The sequence below is a fragment of the Pelophylax lessonae genome (genome assembly GCF_965119305.1).
Source record: "Pelophylax lessonae genome assembly, chromosome: 7".
Taxonomy (NCBI): domain Eukaryota; kingdom Metazoa; phylum Chordata; class Amphibia; order Anura; family Ranidae; genus Pelophylax; species Pelophylax lessonae.
The window spans coordinates 247195713-247217991 of NC_138774.1; the positions used below are offsets into that span (position 1 = coordinate 247195713).

General features: G+C 43.4%; 1 protein-coding gene across 4 annotated transcripts in view; it reads left to right on the forward strand.

The window, feature by feature from the left end:
- Positions 1–22279, forward strand: part of SRPK3 (SRSF protein kinase 3) — a 252684-nt gene that overhangs the window by 118493 nt on the left and 111912 nt on the right. For all 4 annotated transcript variants that reach the window (XM_082262612.1, XM_082262611.1, XM_082262613.1 and 1 more), the window contains exons 5-7: positions 9452–9539; positions 11448–11535; positions 11667–11773. In XM_082262612.1, the coding sequence (XP_082118738.1) occupies positions 9452–9539; positions 11448–11535; positions 11667–11773 (283 nt within the window). The remainder of the gene's footprint in view (positions 1–9451; positions 9540–11447; positions 11536–11666; positions 11774–22279) is intronic.

A 22279-nucleotide genomic window follows, 5' to 3' on the forward strand; every position in this document is an offset into this window, starting at 1 on the left:
CAGAATCGGCAATAATGAGCCTGGATGATGAACTTCATCTCTATTTGAAGGAACCGGTAATTGACAGAAGTGCCACTAACTTCTGCAATAATTTTAAATCACTACTGCAGTAGTGTAGTAGTGATTTAAAATTATTCCAATGAGTGAGTGCCCTACTGCAGCAGTTGTACACAGCCCAATCCACTGTGTAGCTGTTGCCTTGCTTTTCTTCTAGCAGTGTTGCACTGACTGCAGTAGTTGCAGTGAGTGCCATACCGCAGTGCAGGATAGTCCTCTACTGACTCCAGTTCAATCCACTGTGACATGTGTAGCTGTTGCCTACTTGCCTTTCTTTTCTTCTAGCAGTATTGCACTGACTGCACACTGTAGTAGTTGCAGTGAGTGCCATACTGCAGTGCAGATAGTCCTCCACTGACTCCAGTCCAATCCACTGTGACATGTGTAGCTGTTGCCTTGCTCTTTTTATAGCAGTTGTGCAGTGTGTATGTGTATTTTATTGTGTAGTTGTTGTTGCCTAGTTTTTTTCCTAGCAGTTTTGCGCTGACTGCACTGCAGTAGTGAATTTACATTTTTATATTGCAGTGAGTGATTCCACTACTGCAGCCCTTTATTATACATAACGCACAAGCAGATGATGTGAAATGCTAATGTCCAACTCCTTGCAATTTACGTTTTTCTATCAGTTTTTATGCAGTTAAAGTGTGAAGAATGAGCACTTAATGTTAAAAATGTTAATTAATAAAGATTAACATGTTTGTTAAGAGATTTGTGTCGAAATGTGTGTTTTTTTTGGGGTAATTTTTACATGTGTGAAAATATCGGCCAATATCGGCCGATACCAATATGCGATTGGCAAAATATCGGTATCGGTATTGGCAACGAAAAAACGATATTGGTTGATCACTAGCTCATATCATCAGTCATCACCTGATGCTCATTGCAGGAAGTATATTTAGGTCCTTTCTGTCTTTCTCTTGTCTCCATTTGCCCCTGACCTGCGTTCCAGTGTTTCTGTATATTGCATCCTGTTTCTGGACCCTGATCCTGACCCTGCAGCCTGATCCCTTCCCTCCTGCTCTCTTTGTCTCCTGTCATCCTCTCACTGTCCTGTCCCACACCCAACTCCCTCTGCTTGATCTCCCCCGTGTATGACCCTGGCTCTACTACTACTATGCTTGCATTCCCTATTTAAGGTATAAATTTGGTTTAGGCAAATGGGCATTGTGTATCACTATTTGTTTGGTTATTTGGTTTGTTTTCCACAGTTTGGTTTATTGGAGGTGCGTTTTATATTTCACTTATTTTTAAATAAATTCTATGGGACCACACACAGCATTCATTCTCTCACTATCTCCAGTCAAGCTAAAAAATACTACATCAGAACCATTTATTGGCAAAAATTTGGCTGCGGCCTTTATTAAATGGTTTCAACGTACACGAAAACGAAAAACCATATCACTTATAACTTTAACTTCATACCATTTTTCAACTCAGCTATTACAGCTTGAGCTCAATTACCACATCTCATTATCCATTAAACTGTCCCCCTTTTGCTAAGAAAAGGTGACCCACCACAATATAAAGGCTGCGACAAGGGAGGGGGGGATGGGTGAGCTCCGCAGCGTGTCATTCCGGCGACGACTGGTACAAAATCCTGTCAGAGCCCCTCTTTTATAAGCACTTCAAGGGGTTGCAGAGAATTCTAGACCTTTCCAAGGATCCCACCTATCAGGCAACAAAGCTCCCCCAGATACCACACCCTCACCTGAGGGGAGACTCGTCCATGCCCTCACCTGAGGGGAGCCTTGAAACCCCTATCTGCTGTGATCCCATATGGAAAAGGGGGGCCTTGAAACGTATACCCTTTTCCTCACATGGGACCACACGCAGCATTTATTCTCTAACAATCTCCAGTCAAGCTAAAAAATACTACATCAGAACCATTTATTGGCAAAAATTTGGCTGCGGCCTTTATTAATTGGTATCAACGTACACTTTATTAAAACTTCAACTTCATACAAAAAACCATATCACTTATAACTTCATACCATTTTTCAACTCAGCTATTACAGCTCGAGCTGAATTACCACATCTCTTTATCCATTAAACTGTCCCCAAACAGACAGGTGAGGTGCCTCCAGCACCTCACCTGTCTACCCCCACACCACGGCCTTCTCAATGCATGACTGGAGATTGTTATTAAATATATCTAAGCCAATATCAGACAAATTAATTCCATCCCTCCTATACAACCCTTCAATATTACCTTCCAACTCGAAATGCCTAAAAGTGAACCCATAACCCAAAGACATAAATTTTTCCATAACTCTATTAAACCTCTTCCTAATTTTCTCGAAAGAGCGAAATGTGGCTTGCCCTCACCACTTTAACCTAGATATGATTTCGGAGAAAATCACAACCGAGCTAGGGTATAACGCCTTAATAGTCCTGAAGCAATGCTTCATTTGAAACATCAAATCCAAGGTTTTTTGATGCCCGACATCATTCCCACCCAAATGCACATCCGGATGGGGATGCTTATACGCCATAACACCAAGCTCGGCCAGGAGATCCCCCCAAACCATACCCCTTTTCCAATGCCAGCAAATGGAGAACAGTCTATCATTCAAACCAAGTGACTCCGTATAGCTTCTGGCTGATGCTCTTCTTTGCGCCCAGATTATATAAGAGTGGCCGATTATCCATACTATCCGGTGCACACTTAGATGAGTCAAAAAACATTGTTAGGTCTCACATATAATTTAAATGCATCTGATCTCCATCTACCTAATTGTTTTATCTTACTTGCATTCAATCCTAACCTGGCAGCCTCCGTGGCTGCACCTATCTGGAAAGAATGTGAGGATATAGCCGCATCACCTAGATTAATCACACTAAGCGCCTTCTGTAAAAAGTGCCTGAAATTGATAAATTGTTAAAGGTAAACCATTCTCATGCACAAACAAAAAGCCATCAACTGCTGGTCTAGTCTTAAGATAAGAATTTAACAAGTTTACTGGGCAAACCCTGTTATTGGAGCATGCTGCCAGCGTAATCCAAGCGCCTTTACCCATTTGGTCTGTCTTAGACTGCCTCAAAAATATCTTAATATTCTTTGACATAGCCAAAACATCATTGAAAATTTAACCCATCTTACTCTTTGGATTCTTTGGTACTAATTTAGATACTCTCAGGGCAGCAAAAAAACTGACTGAAAATGCTGCTCTGAACATATCCGACTCATATAAAGAATAACAAACAATATTCAAACTATCACATAACTCTCCCAAAATCGGAATAGTAATAGGTTGCCTCTTATCTATAGAGAATTTTCTTCTCTTATAACCCTTCATTTGCCTGACGTATCGAGAAAAAATTAAATAGTAATGGAAATGAATGCAACTTTAGGAAAAAAAGACACTCCTGATAATACCTTATAATTATGCGACCGGGAATAACCCTTCCCCATAAGTGCATTCAAAAACAGTAAAGCTAAATGTTCAGAAAATGCAAAAACACCCTGGTTGTGCGAGTTCATAAATGACAGCCACATTAACCACACTGCCCTGTAACCCGACCATGTAGATGGCGCCAACAAATTAATAATGTTTTCCTCACTATGGGAACACTCTTTCCCATAGTTGCTGAGGGCATGAAGATCCTCTCTCGTCTGCTTCCGGGAATAGCTGGAAAAAGCGATCCATATGAAATCTGGATAATGCATCTGCAATTGTATTGCTTTCACCTTTAACATAACGAGCTTTTATCCACAAATTCAGGCACAGACATTTATATACCAAGTACCTTAATAAACAAATTACTGGCCTAGATTTAGATGATAAACAGTTCAATGCATATAATACTCCTTTGTTATCGGTAAAGCATAAAATTCTCCTGTTCATAAATTGAGGCCCCCATATTTCAATAACTACAACTATGGGAAATAGTTCTAATAATACTATATTTTTAATCAAACCATTACTCTTCCATATTTCAGGCCACCCGGCTGCACACAAGTGGGTTTTCCAAATTACACCAAAACCCAGTGATCCTGCAGCATCCGAGTACAACTGAAAATCCTGGTCCAGGACAAATTCTTCCTGCCACGCCAACCTACCATTAAACTTGTCTAAAAACTTATACCATACTAGCAGATCTTCTTTCATGTCTAACGTCACTCTTAAATGAGCAAAGGGGTTCTTAAAACCTGCTATCGCTAAATATAATCTACGATAAAATATACGACCCATAGGAAGTACTCTGGTTGCAAATGCCAACATACCTAGCAATTGCTCCAGAGTTTTGACAGAAACTTTCTTAGAACTAATTGTTTTTAAAATAAGGCTACAAATCTTAAACACTTTCTCATGTGGTAGCCTAAATTCCATGGCCATAGAATCTATCGTTATACATAGAAATTCAATACATGTTGTGGGAAAAACTGTCTTATCATGAGCCAATGGGATGCCAAACTTCTTGCAGACATAAATGAATGTGTAAAGCATAATCTCACAATCCTTCGAACCCTGCTTTCCCATATATAAAAAATCATCCAGGTAGTGTAACAAATTATTAGACTTAGCCTCCTTCATTACTACCCATTCGACAAATGATGAGAAACTCTCAAAGTAAGAGCAAGAAATAGATCATCCCATTGGCAAGCATTTATCGAAAAAATACTTACCTTTGAATTGAAAACCAAGACAGTTGAAGCATTCTGGGTGAATTGGAAGAAGCCTAAAGGCTGATTTTATATCGGCCTTTGCCATCAAAGCACCCTGACCTATTTTTTGTAATTTAATAATTGCCTCCTCAAATGATGCATAAGACACTGATCATTTAATGAACATTTCTGCGGATATGATATGTGATGAATTAACCTATAACTACCTGGCTCTTTTTTGGGAATGATACCTAATGGTGACAAACGAAAATTAGCAAAAGGAGGATCATTAAATGGTCCCGCTATCCTTCCTTCCTGCAATTCTTTAACTAATTTAAATCTAACAATATCTGATAGTTCTTCAACATTTTTTAAAAATTTTACCAATTTACAACCTACACCATCAAAAATTGGTAATTTAAAACCGACTGAAAAGCCTTCCCTAATTAATTGTGCGGGCACCTGATCTGGGTACTGGTGTAGCCATGCTTCCATGTTTAATATTCTCACTGGCGTGCTGGCTTTTAAGAAAATTGTCCTTACCTGGCTGTTGAGATGATTTCTTGAAACACTTGCTTACTGGTTAAGCAAGGAGCAAAAGGCACATTCATGGCGAAACCTACATGAATTTGGCCACTTACACTGCGAATCATTAAATGCGAAAAACACTCCTTTCCTATATGGACCGGTTTGACTATTTGGCACTAAACTATTTAAACGCGAGGGCGGGGGTCTCTGAGGAACAAATACGTTTAGCCAAAGCCCCACATCCTTATTTCCCCATTTAATGTTAGAATGAACTGCCATTTTTTGCCTAAACGCCTCATCATAAAAATACCAAGCTAGACCTCCAAAATTCTTATATGCCTCAAGTATTATATCAATTTGCTGAAATAATCCTGAACCAAGTTCAGGATATTTCTCACACAAAATACTTGACAATATTGCAAATGCTTGAAGCCAGTTATTAAAAGATCTAGCCACAGGTTTCTTTTTTTCTTCCTCATTCTTACTTTCCATCCTGTAATAATACTCCTTTTGATTTGAAAGTAAAGTCAGTAATTCTATATGCTCTCCACGCCAGATCCTTTCTTTAATACTCATATTAACATGGAAACCCAGCGGTGAGAGTATACAAGGCATAAATTCCTTACACTTATCCATTGATGTATCTTTACATAAGGCATCTTGCTTAACAGACATTACCACTGGTGAATCCACTACAAAACTCTCTTCTTTTTTCACCTGCTCTGTCCCAGTGTTACCTGCCCATACTGAAACTAAGTGGCGGTTCAAATTTCTGGGATGCGGGAACGCTGCGAATATACAGCGTGTTCCCGCAGCGCATCCGCTCCCCTGGCAGTTTACACTGCCATATGCGATACGCTGGGGGTGTCAATTAAAAGTTAACGACCCCCCCAGATCAGATTGCATATCGCAGTGCGATCTGTAAGCTCGCACAGAATCGGATCACTCTAGTGTAAACCAACATGCGATCCGATTCTGCTGTGGACCAAAAAAAGGGTCCTGTGCGAGTTGGGTGCGATTGCGGTGCGAATTCAGCCATACAAACTGTATGGCTGAATTTGCACCGCACAGAGATCGCATGTAATTTTATGAGCAGTGCACTCCGAATTACATGCGATCTCTGTGATCGCATCAGTGTGAACCGGCACTAAATCATCACTGCTTTGTTTACTAATATTATTAGGGGCTACTGCGGACAGGCTGTTAACTATTTGCAGTAAAGTAGTGGACAAAGAGGACAACCCACTCAATTGGCTACACTCACCAGCACTTAAAAAATTCTTGTTCCTCACCTATGTCTGCCTCTTCATCTACCTCAACACTCCTGTCACCTTTTCCGACTGAGCCTGGGATAGAACCCACAGCCTCTAGGCGTTCTGCTCTCTGCTGGCTTCTCTTGTTGGCTGGGCGACCTCCTCTGCATCCCCGCCCCTGTTGTAATTCCTACACAGTTCACCTGATTTGGATGTAAATACCCTCAAATTAAAGCTGAAAGTCTGCAGTTAAAGCACATCTTGTTTGTTTTATTTCAAATCCATTGTGGTGTATAGAGCCAAAAAGATTAGAATTGTGTCGATGTCCCAATATTTATGGACCCGACTGTGTATATTTATACACATAATCACAACTTTGTGGCCCCATGCACACAGGGCGTCAGAAAAAACAAGCTGCAGAGCCACTTCTAACGCCAGGAAAAAGCAGCTGTAAAAACGTGCTTTCAGTAGCTTTTTCCATTGGCGTTATTGCACGTTTGGCCATGTTTAGCAGTGTTTTTTCTGCCTCCATTCAAAGTCAATGGTTCCCCATTGATATGAATGGAAGGTGCTTCGCAAGTCGGATCAGGATGATCCCACTTGCAGTGCGACTTGTGCTCTGAGAATCTTGAGGGGGAATTCCAGGCCAAAATGGGGAAAAAAACGGCGTGTGGGTCCCCCCCAGGATCCAAACCAGGCCCTTCGGGTCTGATATGGATTTTGAGGGGAGCCCCACCCTGGAAAAAACAGCGTGGGGTCCCCCCCAAAATCCATACCAGACCCTTATCTGACCATGCAGCCCAGCAGGCCAGGAAAGGGGAGGGGATGGGGGAGGGGGACGAGCGAGCAGCCCCACCCCCCTGGACCATACCAGGCCACACGCCCTCAACATGGGGGGTGTGGGTGCTTTGGGGCAGGGGGGGCTCTTCACCCACCCCAAAGCACCTTGCCCCCATGTTGATGAGTAAAAGGGCCTCTTCCCGACAACTCTGGCCGGTGGTTGTGGGGGTCTGCGGGCAGGGGGCTTATCGGAATCTGGAAGCCCCCTTTAACAAGGGGGCCCCCCAGATCCCAGGCCTCTCCCTATGTGAATGGGTAGGGGTACATTGTACCCCTACCCATTCACCCCATAAAAGGCAGTGTATGTAAATAACGACAGGAGACATTTTGAAAAGTTTATTAAAAATCTTCATCCGGTCTTCTCCGCTCTGGTCTTCTCCTATCCGCTTTTCTGGTCTTCTCCCCTCCACTCTTCTGCCCTCCGCTCTTCTGCTCTTTTGCCCTCCGCTCTTCTTCTGCCTTTGGTCTTCTTCCTCTGGTCTTCTTCTTCCTCCGGTTCTCCTCCGACACTGTCTCTGGTGATAATGCTGGTCTCCAGTCTATGCAGCTTATTATATAGCCATTAGGGCTGTGGCCTCGCGGTGACATCATCAGGAGGCCCGCCCCCTTATGTCCCAGATAACGTTGTCTGTGACATGAAGGGGCGGGGTCTCCCCTGATGACGTTACCGGGAGGCCACGCCCCTAATGGCTGTATAACAAGCTGCGCAGGCCTGGAGTCGGAATAATCACTGGAGACATCGTCAGAGGAGGACCAGAGGAAGAAGAATAGCGGAGGGGAGAAGAGCGGAGGGCAAAAGAGCAGAAGAGCGGAGGGGAGAAGACCAGAAGAGTGGAGGGGAAAAGACCAGAGGGGAGAAGAGCAGAGAAGACTGGATGAAGATTTTTAATAAACTTCTTAAAACGTCTCCTGTCGTTATTTACATACAGGGCCTTTTATGGGGTGAATGGGTAGGGGTACTATGTTCTATGTACCCCATACCCATTCACATAGGGAGGGGGCCCGGGATCTGGGGGGACCCCTTGTTAAAGGGGGCTTCCAGAGTGCGATAATCCCCCTTGTGACTTCCATTCAAATCAATGGGCTCCCATAGGGAACCCTTGATTTTCAAAAAAACGTAAAACGTGGCTTAACGCTGTATAAGCAACGTTAAGCAATGTTAATCAGCCATTAGCAGCTTCAGACGTTTTTACAGCTTGATGCTGCAGCTCCAGAACGCACTGGTCCTGGGTTTTTTTTGCAGCTCAAAAACGCCTGTGCCACTTGGAGCACCTAAAAGCTCTATGTGTGCATGAGGCCATAGAATAACATGGATGGGCGTGTGCATGGGGCCTTAAGGTTTCTGTTTCCAAATATATAGGGTGGAACAGGGTGGATGACTACGGTCTCTAACCTGATATACACCCCTTAAATGTAATTATTAACACCGGAGAAGGAAAGGAAAAATAACTTTTTTGGATGAAGGTCCTAAAATTGGTTGGCATATAAATAAATAATTTTTTTGTATATAATTCACAATTTTAAGGGGGGAGGGGGTCCCTCCCTCCCTCCCCCCGCTTTTATTTTTTTGTCACTAACATGGGAATATTATCTGGTGTTGTAATTGGTTGGTATACTGTATGTATATATATATACCCCCAAATTTTCAAGGAAAAAGGAAAGAAAGGGGGAAGAGATGGAAAGGGGAAAGGGAAGGGAAAAGAAAGAAAAGGGGAAATGAAAAGAAAAATAGTTGAAGGGTAAGACTCATGCTGGAGACACCAAAAGTTTCAAGATTTTGAGTAAAGTGATGTTTTTGTTATGTTATGTCATTTTTATTTTTACGTATGTAAAAAAATTTAATAAAAAAATATTGAAATATAACAACTTTCTTTGGCAAAACTCTGGAAACCAATGTCTTTGTCCATATAAAGCAGGTTTGCATTAAAAACAGGCAAGCGGCTATCTAAATAGCAATATCCTCAGAGCTACCTGATGGTGCTGTTAAAACAGCTGATACACAGGGTTTCCAGCTGGGGAACTTATAGGTAAATGTATTTTTTTTTCCCTAAAAGTTAAACCTTTAATGTGCTAACTATTCTGCTGTTTTAAGGATAATAGGAAGCACTTTAAGGCATATTCTTGTTAACGTTTGACTTCATAAATACTTTTTTGTTTTTGAATGCAGGAGGAAGCGTTTTGGAGCACTTAAAGTTGTGAAAAGTGCCGTCCATTACACAGAAACAGCCATAGATGAGATAAAACTACTGAAATGTGTAAGTACCTGTAATATACTAATAACAACTCATTATTGCCTTTTGTTTCACTTGACCCTCCCTTCTAGATTGTAAGCTCTAACGAGCAGGGCCCTCTAGTTCCTCCTGTTTTGAACTGTATTGTAACTGTATTGTCTTCCTTCACATTGTAAAGCGCTGCGCAAACTGTTGGCGCTATATAAATCCTGTATAATAATAATAATAATAATAACAACGTGTGACAGAATCACTGAACCAGGGAAAACTGTAACCCTAACAGCGCTAATAAAATTCAGCATAAATAAATAATCATACATAAAAATATCTATAGATATTTCTGAAGAGAACAATGTAAATAAAATGATATTAAAAATGGTGCCCACAGAGTGCCGCATGCAATCAATGGAAGTCCCATATGAAACTACCACATAATAGACGTATTAAAGTCCAAATTTGAGTGCAGATGTCAGACATTGGTGAAGAAGATGAGCAAATATCTGTATAAATCAGTGCGCCTCCACCATCAAGCTGTGCCACCCCCCATCAGAATGGTCGCTCACCAGACAGACGATCAATGTAAGCCTGTATACAAGATCAAATCTCCACCTGTGGACATGTGCACTGCTGCGGCTTGGCTCCCAAAGGACTCTGTGTCTCCAAATTCAATCAGCTCACGCCAAACATGTCATGTAGGTAAAAGCATATAGCGGGGACACATAGTGTAATGCCGTACACTTTATTGCAAAAAAATAGTTTAAAACCAAGTTCCCCGCTCCCTGCAGAATGCTACTCACAAAGTCCAAGGAAATGAAGGCGTTGCGAATGCATATATAACTGGTATATACTACTATATTTACTTGACAGTAAGGCCCCTTTCACACAGGCTTTCTGATACAATCCGCCTGTCAGTTTTTCAGGTGGACTAGATTGGATGCTCCATGCAGCCCTATGGCGCCGTGGGTGTCAGCGGAAACATTTCCACTGACACCCACTTGTATCTGATCCGATCCTGTCCGTGAAATCTGGACGGATGGAAACCCTATTTTCCATCCGTCTGGAGGATCAGATCGGATGAGAACAGACAGACGGTCCGTTCTCATCCGATCTCCCCATAGAGGAGAGCGGGGATCTGACAGCTCCGTCTCTGCACACAGAAAGCAGAGACGGAGCTGTCATCTGCCTGCTCAGCGGGGATCGGTGGATCGATCCCTCGCTGAGCAGAACGGACTCTGTCGGGTGCACTGCCCGTGTGAAAGGAGCCTTAAGCCCGTACACATGCAACGATTATCGGCCGACCGATCGTCCGTCTTTTGTCCAGAGTGGTGTTTTGTTGGTTGGAATGTGCCTAGACTGCACACGAATTTTCTCACCCAACAAAATTCTACTTCAGAAGTGATGTCATGTGTTGGTTTGTTTTCTTTGTGTTCTTTCTTCTCTGAGCATGCCCAGTCTTGCTCATCAGATTTTTCCCTGTCGAAATCTGTACTGACTGCACGAAAATCGGCCGTTGTGTTGACGGCCAACAAAAATTTTATAGCCTGCACACCAGATTTTTTTCGCCCGAAAAGTCGGAGTCGGTTGTCGGAAGCATCATACTAACAAGCCGAAAATCGGCAGATCGGACGTTGGCCGAAAATTCCCTGCCAATTTTCGACGCGTGTGTACGGGGCTTTAAGCTGGATACATACTATCCAACTTTTGTTGGTAGATTTCCTTCAAATTTATCTTTTCTATGAAGTGCAAGGGCCTGCCAGATTGCATGCAAATTGAAATGGTTTAGGTTTGACCTCATATTATATGGTTTTGGTAAGTCTAAAGGAAAAAGTCTTCAGAAAATCTCTGTATGGCCCATTAGGAATATACAGTTTACCACACAGTTCCAACTCCCTACTTTTGATACAACAGTAAGTGATGCTTATTTTTTTTTAGGTAAGGGACAGTGACCCAAGCGACCCTAAAAGAGAGATGATCGTACAACTCATTGATGACTTCAAGATATCCGGTGTAAATGGTGTTCGTATCTTTTCCAGAAGGAAAATAAAAATGTGTAATATAAAATGTTATCGAGCTGCTGAAGTTTGGGACTGGGTTTTTTATAATAAATGTGGGTATAGGGATTTTGGTTTGTATTTTCCTTAACCCCTCTAGATGTCTGCATGGTATTGGAGGTTCTCGGACATCAGCTGCTTAAGTGGATCATTAAATCCAATTATGAAGGTCTTCCACTGCCATGTGTTAAGAGTATACTGCGACAGGTAAGATATATATCATCAATCTATCGTCAAGTTTTTGGCACAATTGTTATTGCAAGAGACACAGAAGATGAAAACAGAAAGTCAAAAGGCATTTTAGTTTCTCCCTTAGGCCCCTTTCACACATGTGGACCGTTCAGATCCGCCTGTCAGTTTTTCAGGCGGATCTGAACGGATGCCCCATGCATCCCTATGGGGCAGCGGATGTCAGCGGAGACATGTCCGCTGACACTCGCTGCCATCCCATCCGATCCTGTCAGTCAAATCCGGACGGATGGAAGCCCTATTTTCCATCCGTCCAGCGGATCGGATCGGAGGGGATCAGATGAGAACGGAGAGATGGTCCGTTCTCATCCGATTTCCCCATAGGGGACAGCGGGGATCTGACACCTCCGTCTCTGCACACAGAGCGAAGACGGAGCTGTCACCTGCCTGCTGAGCGAGAGATCGGCGGATCGATCCCCCGCTGAGAAAAACGGAGTCTGCCGACTAAGCAGATATTGTGAAAGGGGCCTAATGTGTCATGTTGAAAATCAGACGTGATAGTCATAATAACAACATTGGATAAGTATTAGGTTAGTTGTTTAGAGGTACATAATGTTGTGGCAGTTGAATTGCAACTTGTAACTGAGAAATACAAATATTAGCAGAATATTTTACCCCTTGCACTTCTTAAACGTCCGTGCACATATGCTGCCAAATGCCTCACACATGGACACTAGTAATACTGGTGGAATGCGCAGAATGACATTTAAGTCACTCCGACATACAGTGTGTCATTTCCCCCCACATTTGCAGTATTGCCCAGCTTGTGCAGTAGCAATATTTGTGAGAGGTGTTTTCCCACTCATGTGCAATAGTAATTCTATAATGGTTTTGTAAAAATTTGCACTGCACCTCTGCACTGCACTGCACTGCACCTTTTTTTATTTTATGTATGTGAAAACCCATCTTGCGTATATATATCTCGTGCCAAAACTGTAAATGAAAAAAATTTATTTACAAATCTAGAGGTTACCTTTTTTGACTTACAGCTTTCAGAATTTGAAAAGTCCCCTCAGCTCACACTGGTGCAATGCGGGAACCCCTGCCAATCCAGTGCGGGTTCCCGCATCGCACCTGATTCGCCGGGAATTCACACTGCACTCTGCGAACTGCTGCGGGTGTCAATACAAAGTTAATGACACCCCCAGATCAGTTTGCAGATCGCAGTGTGAGCTGTGAATTTGGACAGGAATCTAATTGCATGGGTGTGAACACCCATGCGATCCAATTCTGGTGCGGACAAAATAAAGGGTCCTGCACGAGTTTGGTCCAAATGCGATGCAAATTCAGCCATACAGTTTGTATGGCTGAATTTGCATCGCGCAGACATCGCATGTGATCTGCACAGCAATGCGGTGCGAATCAAGCGCCATGTCTGGCTTCGCACCAGTGTGAACCGGCCCTCAAACCAGACATTTTCTAAAAGCACATGGCCTGTAGAATAAAAAAAAGTTCTACTAATATTTTGAGCCCTACAATAGTTGCGCAAATGTTCATCATATAGCCATTTTCACTAAAAATACACTAAATCATAAATAGTGCACATAAACACAACATAACTTGCAAAATCCCTGCTAAATTACTACTAAAGAATTGTTCACATGTGGCATACTAAAGTGTACACCCATGGAGGGCCATGTGTTCTGTACATCCCTGTACAGGCAGTCCCATTTATGTCAATTGGGATGCCACGGCTGCACAGGCAATGCTGCTGTTCCCAATCCAACATCCGTGTGGGTGCATGACCCCGAACACAGACAGTGTGAGCTCAGGGACATGCATGCAGACCTACATTGTCGTCAAATTGGGAGCAATGGCTCTGTTTGTGCAGTTGCTACATCCCAAATGACATCAATGAGACTGCCTGCACAGACATGCATGGAACACCTGTGCATCCCTGTAAAGGTACGCTGTGTATGCCTTAGGGCCCTTTCACACAAGCAGACCAAACAGATCTGCCTGTCCGTTTTTAAAGCGGGCCCAATCTGACCACCCATTGTTTTCTATAGAGAGGCTGATGTAAATGGACATGTGTCTGTTTACACCCACCGGCATCCGATCCGATCCACTAGAAACAGACGGATGGGGATACCATTCCTCATCCTTCTAGCAGATCGGATCGGATGGAAATGGACAGGCAGAGAGATCCCCCGCTTGACAGAGTCGGCTCCATGTTTTTTTATTTATTTATTTTTTACTTTTTACATTTCGTTACAAATATATATATTTATATATTTTATTTTTTTTTTTTTTTTAAGGGGGGCGGGGCGGGGGTCTTTGGTGAGTTGTAAGATATCAGAGATCTAAATAGACCCCCAAATCTCTTTTTTTTTAAGACAGAGAAAGGGACTTAGGAAAGTCCCTTTCTCTGCAATACTTTCTCTGCCCCAGCTTCACCCCCCCCCCCCCTAACCCTCTCCGGAGTGTAGCTGCAGGCGGCCGGAGGGATGCTACCGGAGAGATGGATGGATCGAGGGTGGGGGGGTCTGTACAGGGGGGGGGGATTGGCCATGCTGAGATCCGTTCTAAGCCCCTGCAGCACCTGAAGCTGGTGGGAGTGGTAGAGGAGGGATGCCGGATTGTAGGGATGGCTGCAGGGATCAGATTTGGGGGGGGGGGATAGATCGGGTGTGGAGGGGGGGTTTCAGTGCTGGGGGTGAAGAAGGGGGATGAAGAGGATAGGAAAGGAAAATGGGGGAGGGGGGGTAGTTATAGGTGAAAGAGAGCGGGCGGGAGGTGGAGAGGCTGGGGACAGGGAAGCGGCAGTATGGGGGGGCAGTTATTATGCTAATAACTCTGATCAGCGGATTGTAATCTGATAATATAATCTGTAATCTTTTGATAATATACATCCCTATGTGCTTAAAAAAATACTTCTATCTAATGTATAAATTTTCTCCAGTGCATAAATAATTAATAATAAATTAATATCTCTCCAATATATAAATATTTCTTATAGGTGATGTAAAAATTAGTGCTTCATACAATCCATAAAAATTATTATTAAAGTTATTATAAATAAAGTGCCAGTGATAAAATTATGTGCTTTTAAACCATCAATAAATATATCATTCAAAGAGTGGTAAAGTGCCAAAGTGTCCTTAAATTAAGTTAAATAAATAAATAAATAAAGCTGTGTGTGTTCAAACGACTCTTCTTTCCCAAAACTCATGCAGGTGCTCTTCCATGCAGTGGCCACTAGGTGTCCTAAGCGCTCACCTCAATTGCCTTTACAAAAAGCCTTGTGTTATTTTGCTCATGTATGGTATTTCCTCCTTCTCTATGGCGTGTAGGTCCGGCTACTAATACCCAAAATTCTCCTTTATAGATCGATATTCCAAGGGGTATGTGTGGAGCCGTTGTATCTCCAAAATAAATGGGCCACAATAGTGAAGTACCGTTCTAGGGAAGAAGCTGTGTGGGCACGCAGCGTAACGCGTAGGACGCCAAACCGGAAGTGACGTAGCGGCAATACGAGTGTTATGCATTTGGAAAGACGGAGTATAATGTGAGTCTGTTATTTAAGTCTATTTTAATAAATTACCAAACGGTACTTCACTATTGTGGCCCATTTATTTTGGAGATACAACGGCTCCACACATACCCCTTGGAATATCGATCTATAAAGGAGAATTTTGGGTATTAGTAGCCGGACCTACACGCCATAGAGAAGGAGGAAATACCATACATGAGCAAAATAACACAAGGCTTTTTGTAAAGGCAATTGAGGTGAGCGCTTAGGACACCTAGTGGCCACTGCATGGAAGAGCACCTGCATGAGTTTTGGGAAAGAAGAGTCGTTTGAACACACACAGCTTTATTTATTTATTTATTTAACTTAATTTAACCACTTTACAACCGGAGGATTTTGCTGTCTTCCGTCCAGGCCACTTTTTGCGATTCGGCGCTGTGCGACTTCAACTGACAATTGCGCGGTCGTGCGACGCCGTACCCAAACGAAATTTACGTCCTTTTTCTCCCACAAACAGAGCTTTCTTTTGGTGGTATTTGATCACCTGTGCGATTTTTACTTTTTGCGCTATAAACAAAAAAAGAGCGTTTATTTTGAAAAAATAACAATATTTTTCACATTTTTTTATATGAAATTCCCCCCAAAAAAGATGTAAAAACCAATTTTTTTAAAAGTTTTTGGCCAATTTGTTTTATGCTACATATGTTTGGTAAAAAAAATCGCAATAAGCGTATTTTGATTGGTTTGCGCAAAAGTTATTGCGTTTACTAACAAAGGGAAAGATTTCTGTCATTTTTGGTGGTTTTTTTTTAACGCGTAATGGCGGCGATCTGCGATTTTTTTTGCGGGACTGCGACATTGCGGCGGACAGACCGGACCCCTGACTGACATTTTTGACACTTTTGGGGGTACCAGTGACATTACTGCAGTAATCAGTGCTATATATATGCACTGTTACTGTAAAAATGACACTGGCAGGGAAGGGGTTAATTTTATTGGAGAGGGAGGGGTTAATGTATGCCTGGTGCTTACTGACGTGTAGGGGGGGAGGTGACTATGTGATTCATGGACAGATCGGATGTCCAGCTATGCTGAACAGTCCGATCTGTCACTCCCTGTCACTATGGAGATCCGCCCGCTGTGTTTACACACAGCGGGCGGATCTCCAGACTCGATCCCCGACGATCGGGTAAGAGCAGCGGCGATCGCCGCTGCTCCTCCCCTGGCCCGACTCCCGCTGTGAATGAAAACAGCGGGAGCGAGCCTCCGGCGGCGCGCAAGCGCCGCCCAGAAGGGGAGGAGTCCAGTCACGTTAATACTACGTGACTGGACGGGAACGAGCCACTCTGCCGCAGTACTATTACCGTGAGCGGTAGTAGAGTGGTTAAGGACACTTTGGCACTTTACCACTCTTTGAATGATATATTTATTGATGGTTTAAAAGCACATAATTTTATCACTGGCACTTTATTTATAATAACTTTTATAATAATTTTTATGGATTGTATGAAGCACTAATTTTTACATCACCTATAAGAAATATTTATATATTGGAGAGATATTAATTTATTATTAATTATTTATGCACTGGAGAAAATTTATACATTAGATAGAAGTATTTTTTTAAGCACATAGGGATGTATATTATCAATATCTGAAAGCACTGAAAGCAAATGTATTTATATGAATAATATGCACTAAGCACCTTTAAAGCGCTGTACTCCCCCCCGGCTATAAATATTGGTACCTGTTAAACCCTGTTCATTCAGGAACCTTGTGTAAATACTGAACTCTGCACTCTAGCTGTGGAATCTGCACCCCAGCCCCAACCATCCTTTCATATGGTGTGCTTTTGGCTAGTGGCCTAGAATTTAACAACATGACTGCCTGTGTGAGGACCCGATCCCACCCCCTTAGTGTACGTGTGGGTGTAAGTTTGCGTATCTGGTCCTTCAATAGCCCATTGTATCTTTCAATCAAACCAGCTGCCTGTGGATGATATCGGATGTGGCACAACCAGTACACTCCAGAATCTTTGGCCCATTGCTGTACTGTTGATCCGGTGAAGTGTGAGCCGTTATCACTTTGGACTTGTTTGGGACAGCCATACGCAACAACAATTTATTGTAGCAGTTGGAGTGTTGCGGCTTGATCTGCGCGTTTGCAAGGATGAACAAACAAAAGTCCTGAATAGGTGTCCACTGCAGTGCAACAATACCTCAGTCCATTGTTTCCCCGGGGCAGGGGACCAATGAAGTCAATCTGTTAAATCTCTGCAGGCCTCTCTCCCCTCTTAATCGACCCGGTGGAGTACTTTTGCAATGGCCATTGTCGCACTTCTCCACACACTGTACAGTTGCCTATTACAGTCCTTATCATGTCCATTGATATGGGCAATCCTCTTTGCTGTGCCCATTCATATGTGGCTTTCTGCCCCAAATGTCCAGATTGCTTGTGGGCCCAGTTGGCCAAGTTCATCAAGACAGGATCAATTGGCACAACTGCATTCACCTTGGCAATTTCGTCTGCCACTCTGTTATAGTTCTCAAAGTCTGGGACCAGGGGCACATGTGCATCAACATGCCCCACTTTTATGGTGCGGGAGTGAGCTTCCTTCCAGATGAAGTCCCAGACTTCCTTGCCTCCCCACACCACCTTTCTATGAATCAACCATTCATTGGACTTCCACGTGGGCATCCAAGTTGTCAGTCCTTAAAAAAACGCCCAGCTGTCAGTGTAGATAGTGACATGGGAAGAAAGATCCTCCTGAAGAGTCATCACTACAGCTTTCAACTCTGCATACTGACTGGACCCTCCAATTCCGGTCTCCTGCAGGACTGTGTCTGTACTCGGGTTGTAGGCTGCTGCTGTCCATTTACGACCAGACGAGGTGACTATGGCTGAACCATCAGTGAACCATGCTGACTCCTTCATCTTATCTGACAGAGACTCAAAGGGTGGAGCCTCGTGCATGCTGGATGACTGCAGCACAGGAATTTCTTCTTCTGTATGGGTGCTGGTAAAAGTGACAAGCCCAGCCAACTGTTTTGAAATGTCTCTGACATCCCCAGCTGCAATACCCCCTCTTTCTTGAAGGTACCATTTCCATTTCATTAGTGTTTGGTTCTGGGCTACAGCTGCCCTAGTGGTCAGTCCATCATCTCTCACCCATCCTGCTATTGGCAATGCAGTATGGATAGTGACTGTGTCCTTTCCTGTAATGGTCTCTACATGTTGAAGTGCTGTGTAGGCCCCAAACAGGTACTTCTCTAGGGGCGTGTATCTCTTCTGTGCCCCTGTAAGTTGTTTGGACCAAAATCCAATGGGTATTGCTCTCAGTCCCTTCTTTTCATTTGGCTGCCACAGACTCCAAGATATTGTACCATCCTGCTCCACTACATCCAGCTGAAATGGTACTCCTTGTCTCACAGGTCCCAATCCTTGATGCTGCAAAATGGCTTCTTTAGCAGCCAGAAATGCGGTCCGCTGCTCTGAACCCCATGTGAACTCAGTCTTTTTTCTTGTGACATTGTATATAGGCCTCAGAATCAGTCCAAGATGTGGGATGAATGATCTCCAGAATCCCACAACTCCAATGAACTTTGTTTAGACCTCTGTAATCCACAGTCATTCTATATGTCCCATCAGGTTTCTTTACTGGGAACACCGGAGATGAGAATGGACTTACAGCAGGTCTAAGGATCCCTACTCTTAACAGTTCCTGAATAGTCTCCCCAATTTCTTTGTGGCCTCCAGGAAGTCTGTATTGCTTGAGACAGACTGGCTTCTCTGGTGGAGGAATAAAGACAGGGGTCCATTTTGCATGACCTCTGACCACAGCCTTCACCGCCCTGACCAGATACGTTTTATTAGGATACCCGAATGTGAATGTACCTTGTTCAGTCTGAATAGACTGACCTTGAAGTACATCCATCCCAAGAATATTTTCAGGTAACTCTGATACCAAAACATTTGTCCAAAATCCTGGTCCCTTGCCAATAGCCAATTTCACCCGTGTCCTAACTGCTGGTGTGGTTTGCCCTCCCAAACCTTCTACATAAATCAATTCTCCTTTGTGATGGGAAGGATCTCCTTGCAAAAGTGTAACTTCAGCTCCAGTATCCACTAAAGCCATGACATGTGTAGGAGGAGACGACTTCCCCCACCATACAGTGACAGGTGCATATGGGCGTCGGTCTCCTGCTGTCACTGTTCTTATTGCTATTACAGGAGACCCACCTTCCCTTCATAAAGGATAAGGGACCTCCCAATCCCCTTTTCTAATTCTCTCTAACTCCTCCCCAGGATAAAGGGATTTGGGTTTGGGTTCATGTTCAGTTTTGGGAATGGGTTTGGGACTAACAGGAGGGGTCTGTTCTGTTGTCTCTAAATCAAGGCTGATGTTATCTTCACTAGGAGTAGTGTTTCTAACCCTGACAGTTTTCCCCACTAAATGTTTCAACCGCTTCAAAATTTCTGCAGTAGAGATGCCATCTATCTCACTTTTAGGTACTCCTGCCTTTAATAGGTCCACCCACATTTGTTTCCTAGAGATAACTAGCCTGGTTTTCTCTTCACCTCCTGTCTTCTCTCCCACATTCCCTTTCTTCTCTTTAAAAGTCCTTTTCAGCCTGTTCTCTGCCTGTCTGACCTTATCTACTGCCCTGACAGGTTTTGTTTTAGTCTCCTCTAGCTCCCCCAACTGGCTTAAAAGGGTTGTTGCTTCATGAATTTTGCTGTTTTAACCCAGGCCTCCCAGCAAAGACAATAAAGGAGCCCTGAGATTAAATGGTGCAGACATCATTAGCTTAGAGCGCAGAGCAGACATAAAGGGTTCCATATCTGGACCCATCCATTCTGGAAATGTATTTAATCCGGTTATACAACTCATCTCACGTAACCTGGAAATACCTTCTCCTAATGTTCTCCATGAGTAGGTATTTTCCAGGTCACTAGGATTAGCGTATACTCGGACTATACCATCTCTCACGAGGTCTAAGAGTGAAAAATTCACACTAAACTCTCGGGCTTTTCACATGGCCTGACGCAATTGTGGATCATGGGTTAACACTCCCAAAGCCACTGCTTCCTTGCCTGACAAAACAACACTGTCCGCCCCTTCATCCCACAAACGTAAGAGCCAACTCAATAGGGGTTCCCCGGACCTTTGTTTGTATTGTTTTTCCAGCTCATGGAGTTCAGTTTGTGTAAACTCCCTGACTTCTTCAAATTCAACATCTCTGGGGTTGCGATAATGCACCTCCCCATCTGCCATATCCTCTCTATCATGTTGCCTTTTCCTATGCTTAGTAATGAGAGGTCTGGCACACTTTTTCTTTCCCATTGGATGATCATCATCAGAAACATCAAATTCTATCTCCTCATCCTCACTATCATTAGAGGAGACATCCTCACAATCCCAGTTTTGGGATGTGACAATGGCACGTACCCTGGCTTTACTAACAGGTTTACGTCCCTTTCTTTTCCTTAAGGCATTAATTGATTTGGTCATGAGGGCTGCACACCGCTCTTGCAAATCATCAGCCCTACTAGCAGTTGAACGCACACACTCTGAAGCAACTGCTAGCTGGTCTTTCAATAACTTAACTTCTGCCTCTGCCTTCTCCCTTCTCTGTGATTCTGTATAGAGAGCATGAAGAAAATACCAGCCCACTGTGGAAACTGTCCTCTTCTCTGCTTTACTTAAATCCAACCCCTTAAGGCTAAAATCTACAAAATGATCTGAGATTTTATCACCCCAAGTCTTATTCAAAGGAGAAGCATACTTTGCAAATTCTTTAGCAAGAGACTCCCACTCATTGTCTCTGGCCCAGATAGGTAAACTGCACATTTCCTTCTGGACACCAGAAACCTCTGCAGCCTTGCTTTTCCTAAACAGCTTATGCAGCATTTTTTACCTAGCACAAGCTACACAACACACCACAGAAAACAGGTCTGTTTCAGTTGAATTCATAGCGCAAATCCCGGACGAGCCCCCAAATGTTTTGCTTGCGTTTCTAGCAACGTTACTTTGCGGTACAACCAAGGAAACTTAGACCTTTGTGGTGTATAAATGTGCTTTTACTATGCCAAAAAAAACAATCTGTACATACAAAACTATTACAATATTTAGGAGCATAATACAAGACTAGCAGATACAGATAAAGATAAAGCAAATATACTTAGCTAAAAGAAGTTTGCAGCCATGGAGTCCCGTTTGCTTTCGCACATGGCACAGAGAAAAGTCAGTAGTCATCGCTTCATGGATGTTTCCTTTGAGACTGACTTCTTGCAGCTTTGAGCAGTCATTTAGACTTGTAATTAAGGAATATACCATCCCCCCAAACCAACACCATTTGTTCTGAGGACAAAAGGGCTGTTTATCCATTGTACAGTGACTTTGAAGGGGGGGGGGGTTAGGCTTGGCCAAACTTCCTTTCCAAATCTTTACAAAAGATAAGGTACAGAAAGGTATCATTTACCACTGTTAAATATGCAATTTCCACAACATCCTCTTCCACTCCTCCATAACGACATCACGGAGTTTGTGAGGCCTTTTTAGAGGCCTTGCGTTCCTCCACCCTCACCCTTTGAGGATGCCCAACAGATGCTCAATAGGGTTTAGGTCTGGAGACATGTTTGGCCAGTCCATCACCTTTACCCTCAGCTTCTTTAGCAAGGCAGTGGTCGTCTTGGAGGTGTGTTTTGGGTCATTATCATGTTGGAATACTGCCCTGTGGCCCAGTCTCTGACGGGAGGGGATCATGCTCTGCTTCAGTATTTCACAGTACATGTTGGCATTCATGGTTCCCTCAATGAACTGTAGCTCCCCAGTGCTGGCAGCACTCATGCAGGCCCAGGCCATGACAATCCCACCACCATGCTTGACTGTAGGCAAGACACACTTATCTTTGTACTCCTCACCTGGTTGCTGCCACACACGCTTGACACCATCTGAACCACATACGGTTATCTTGGTTTCATCAGACCAC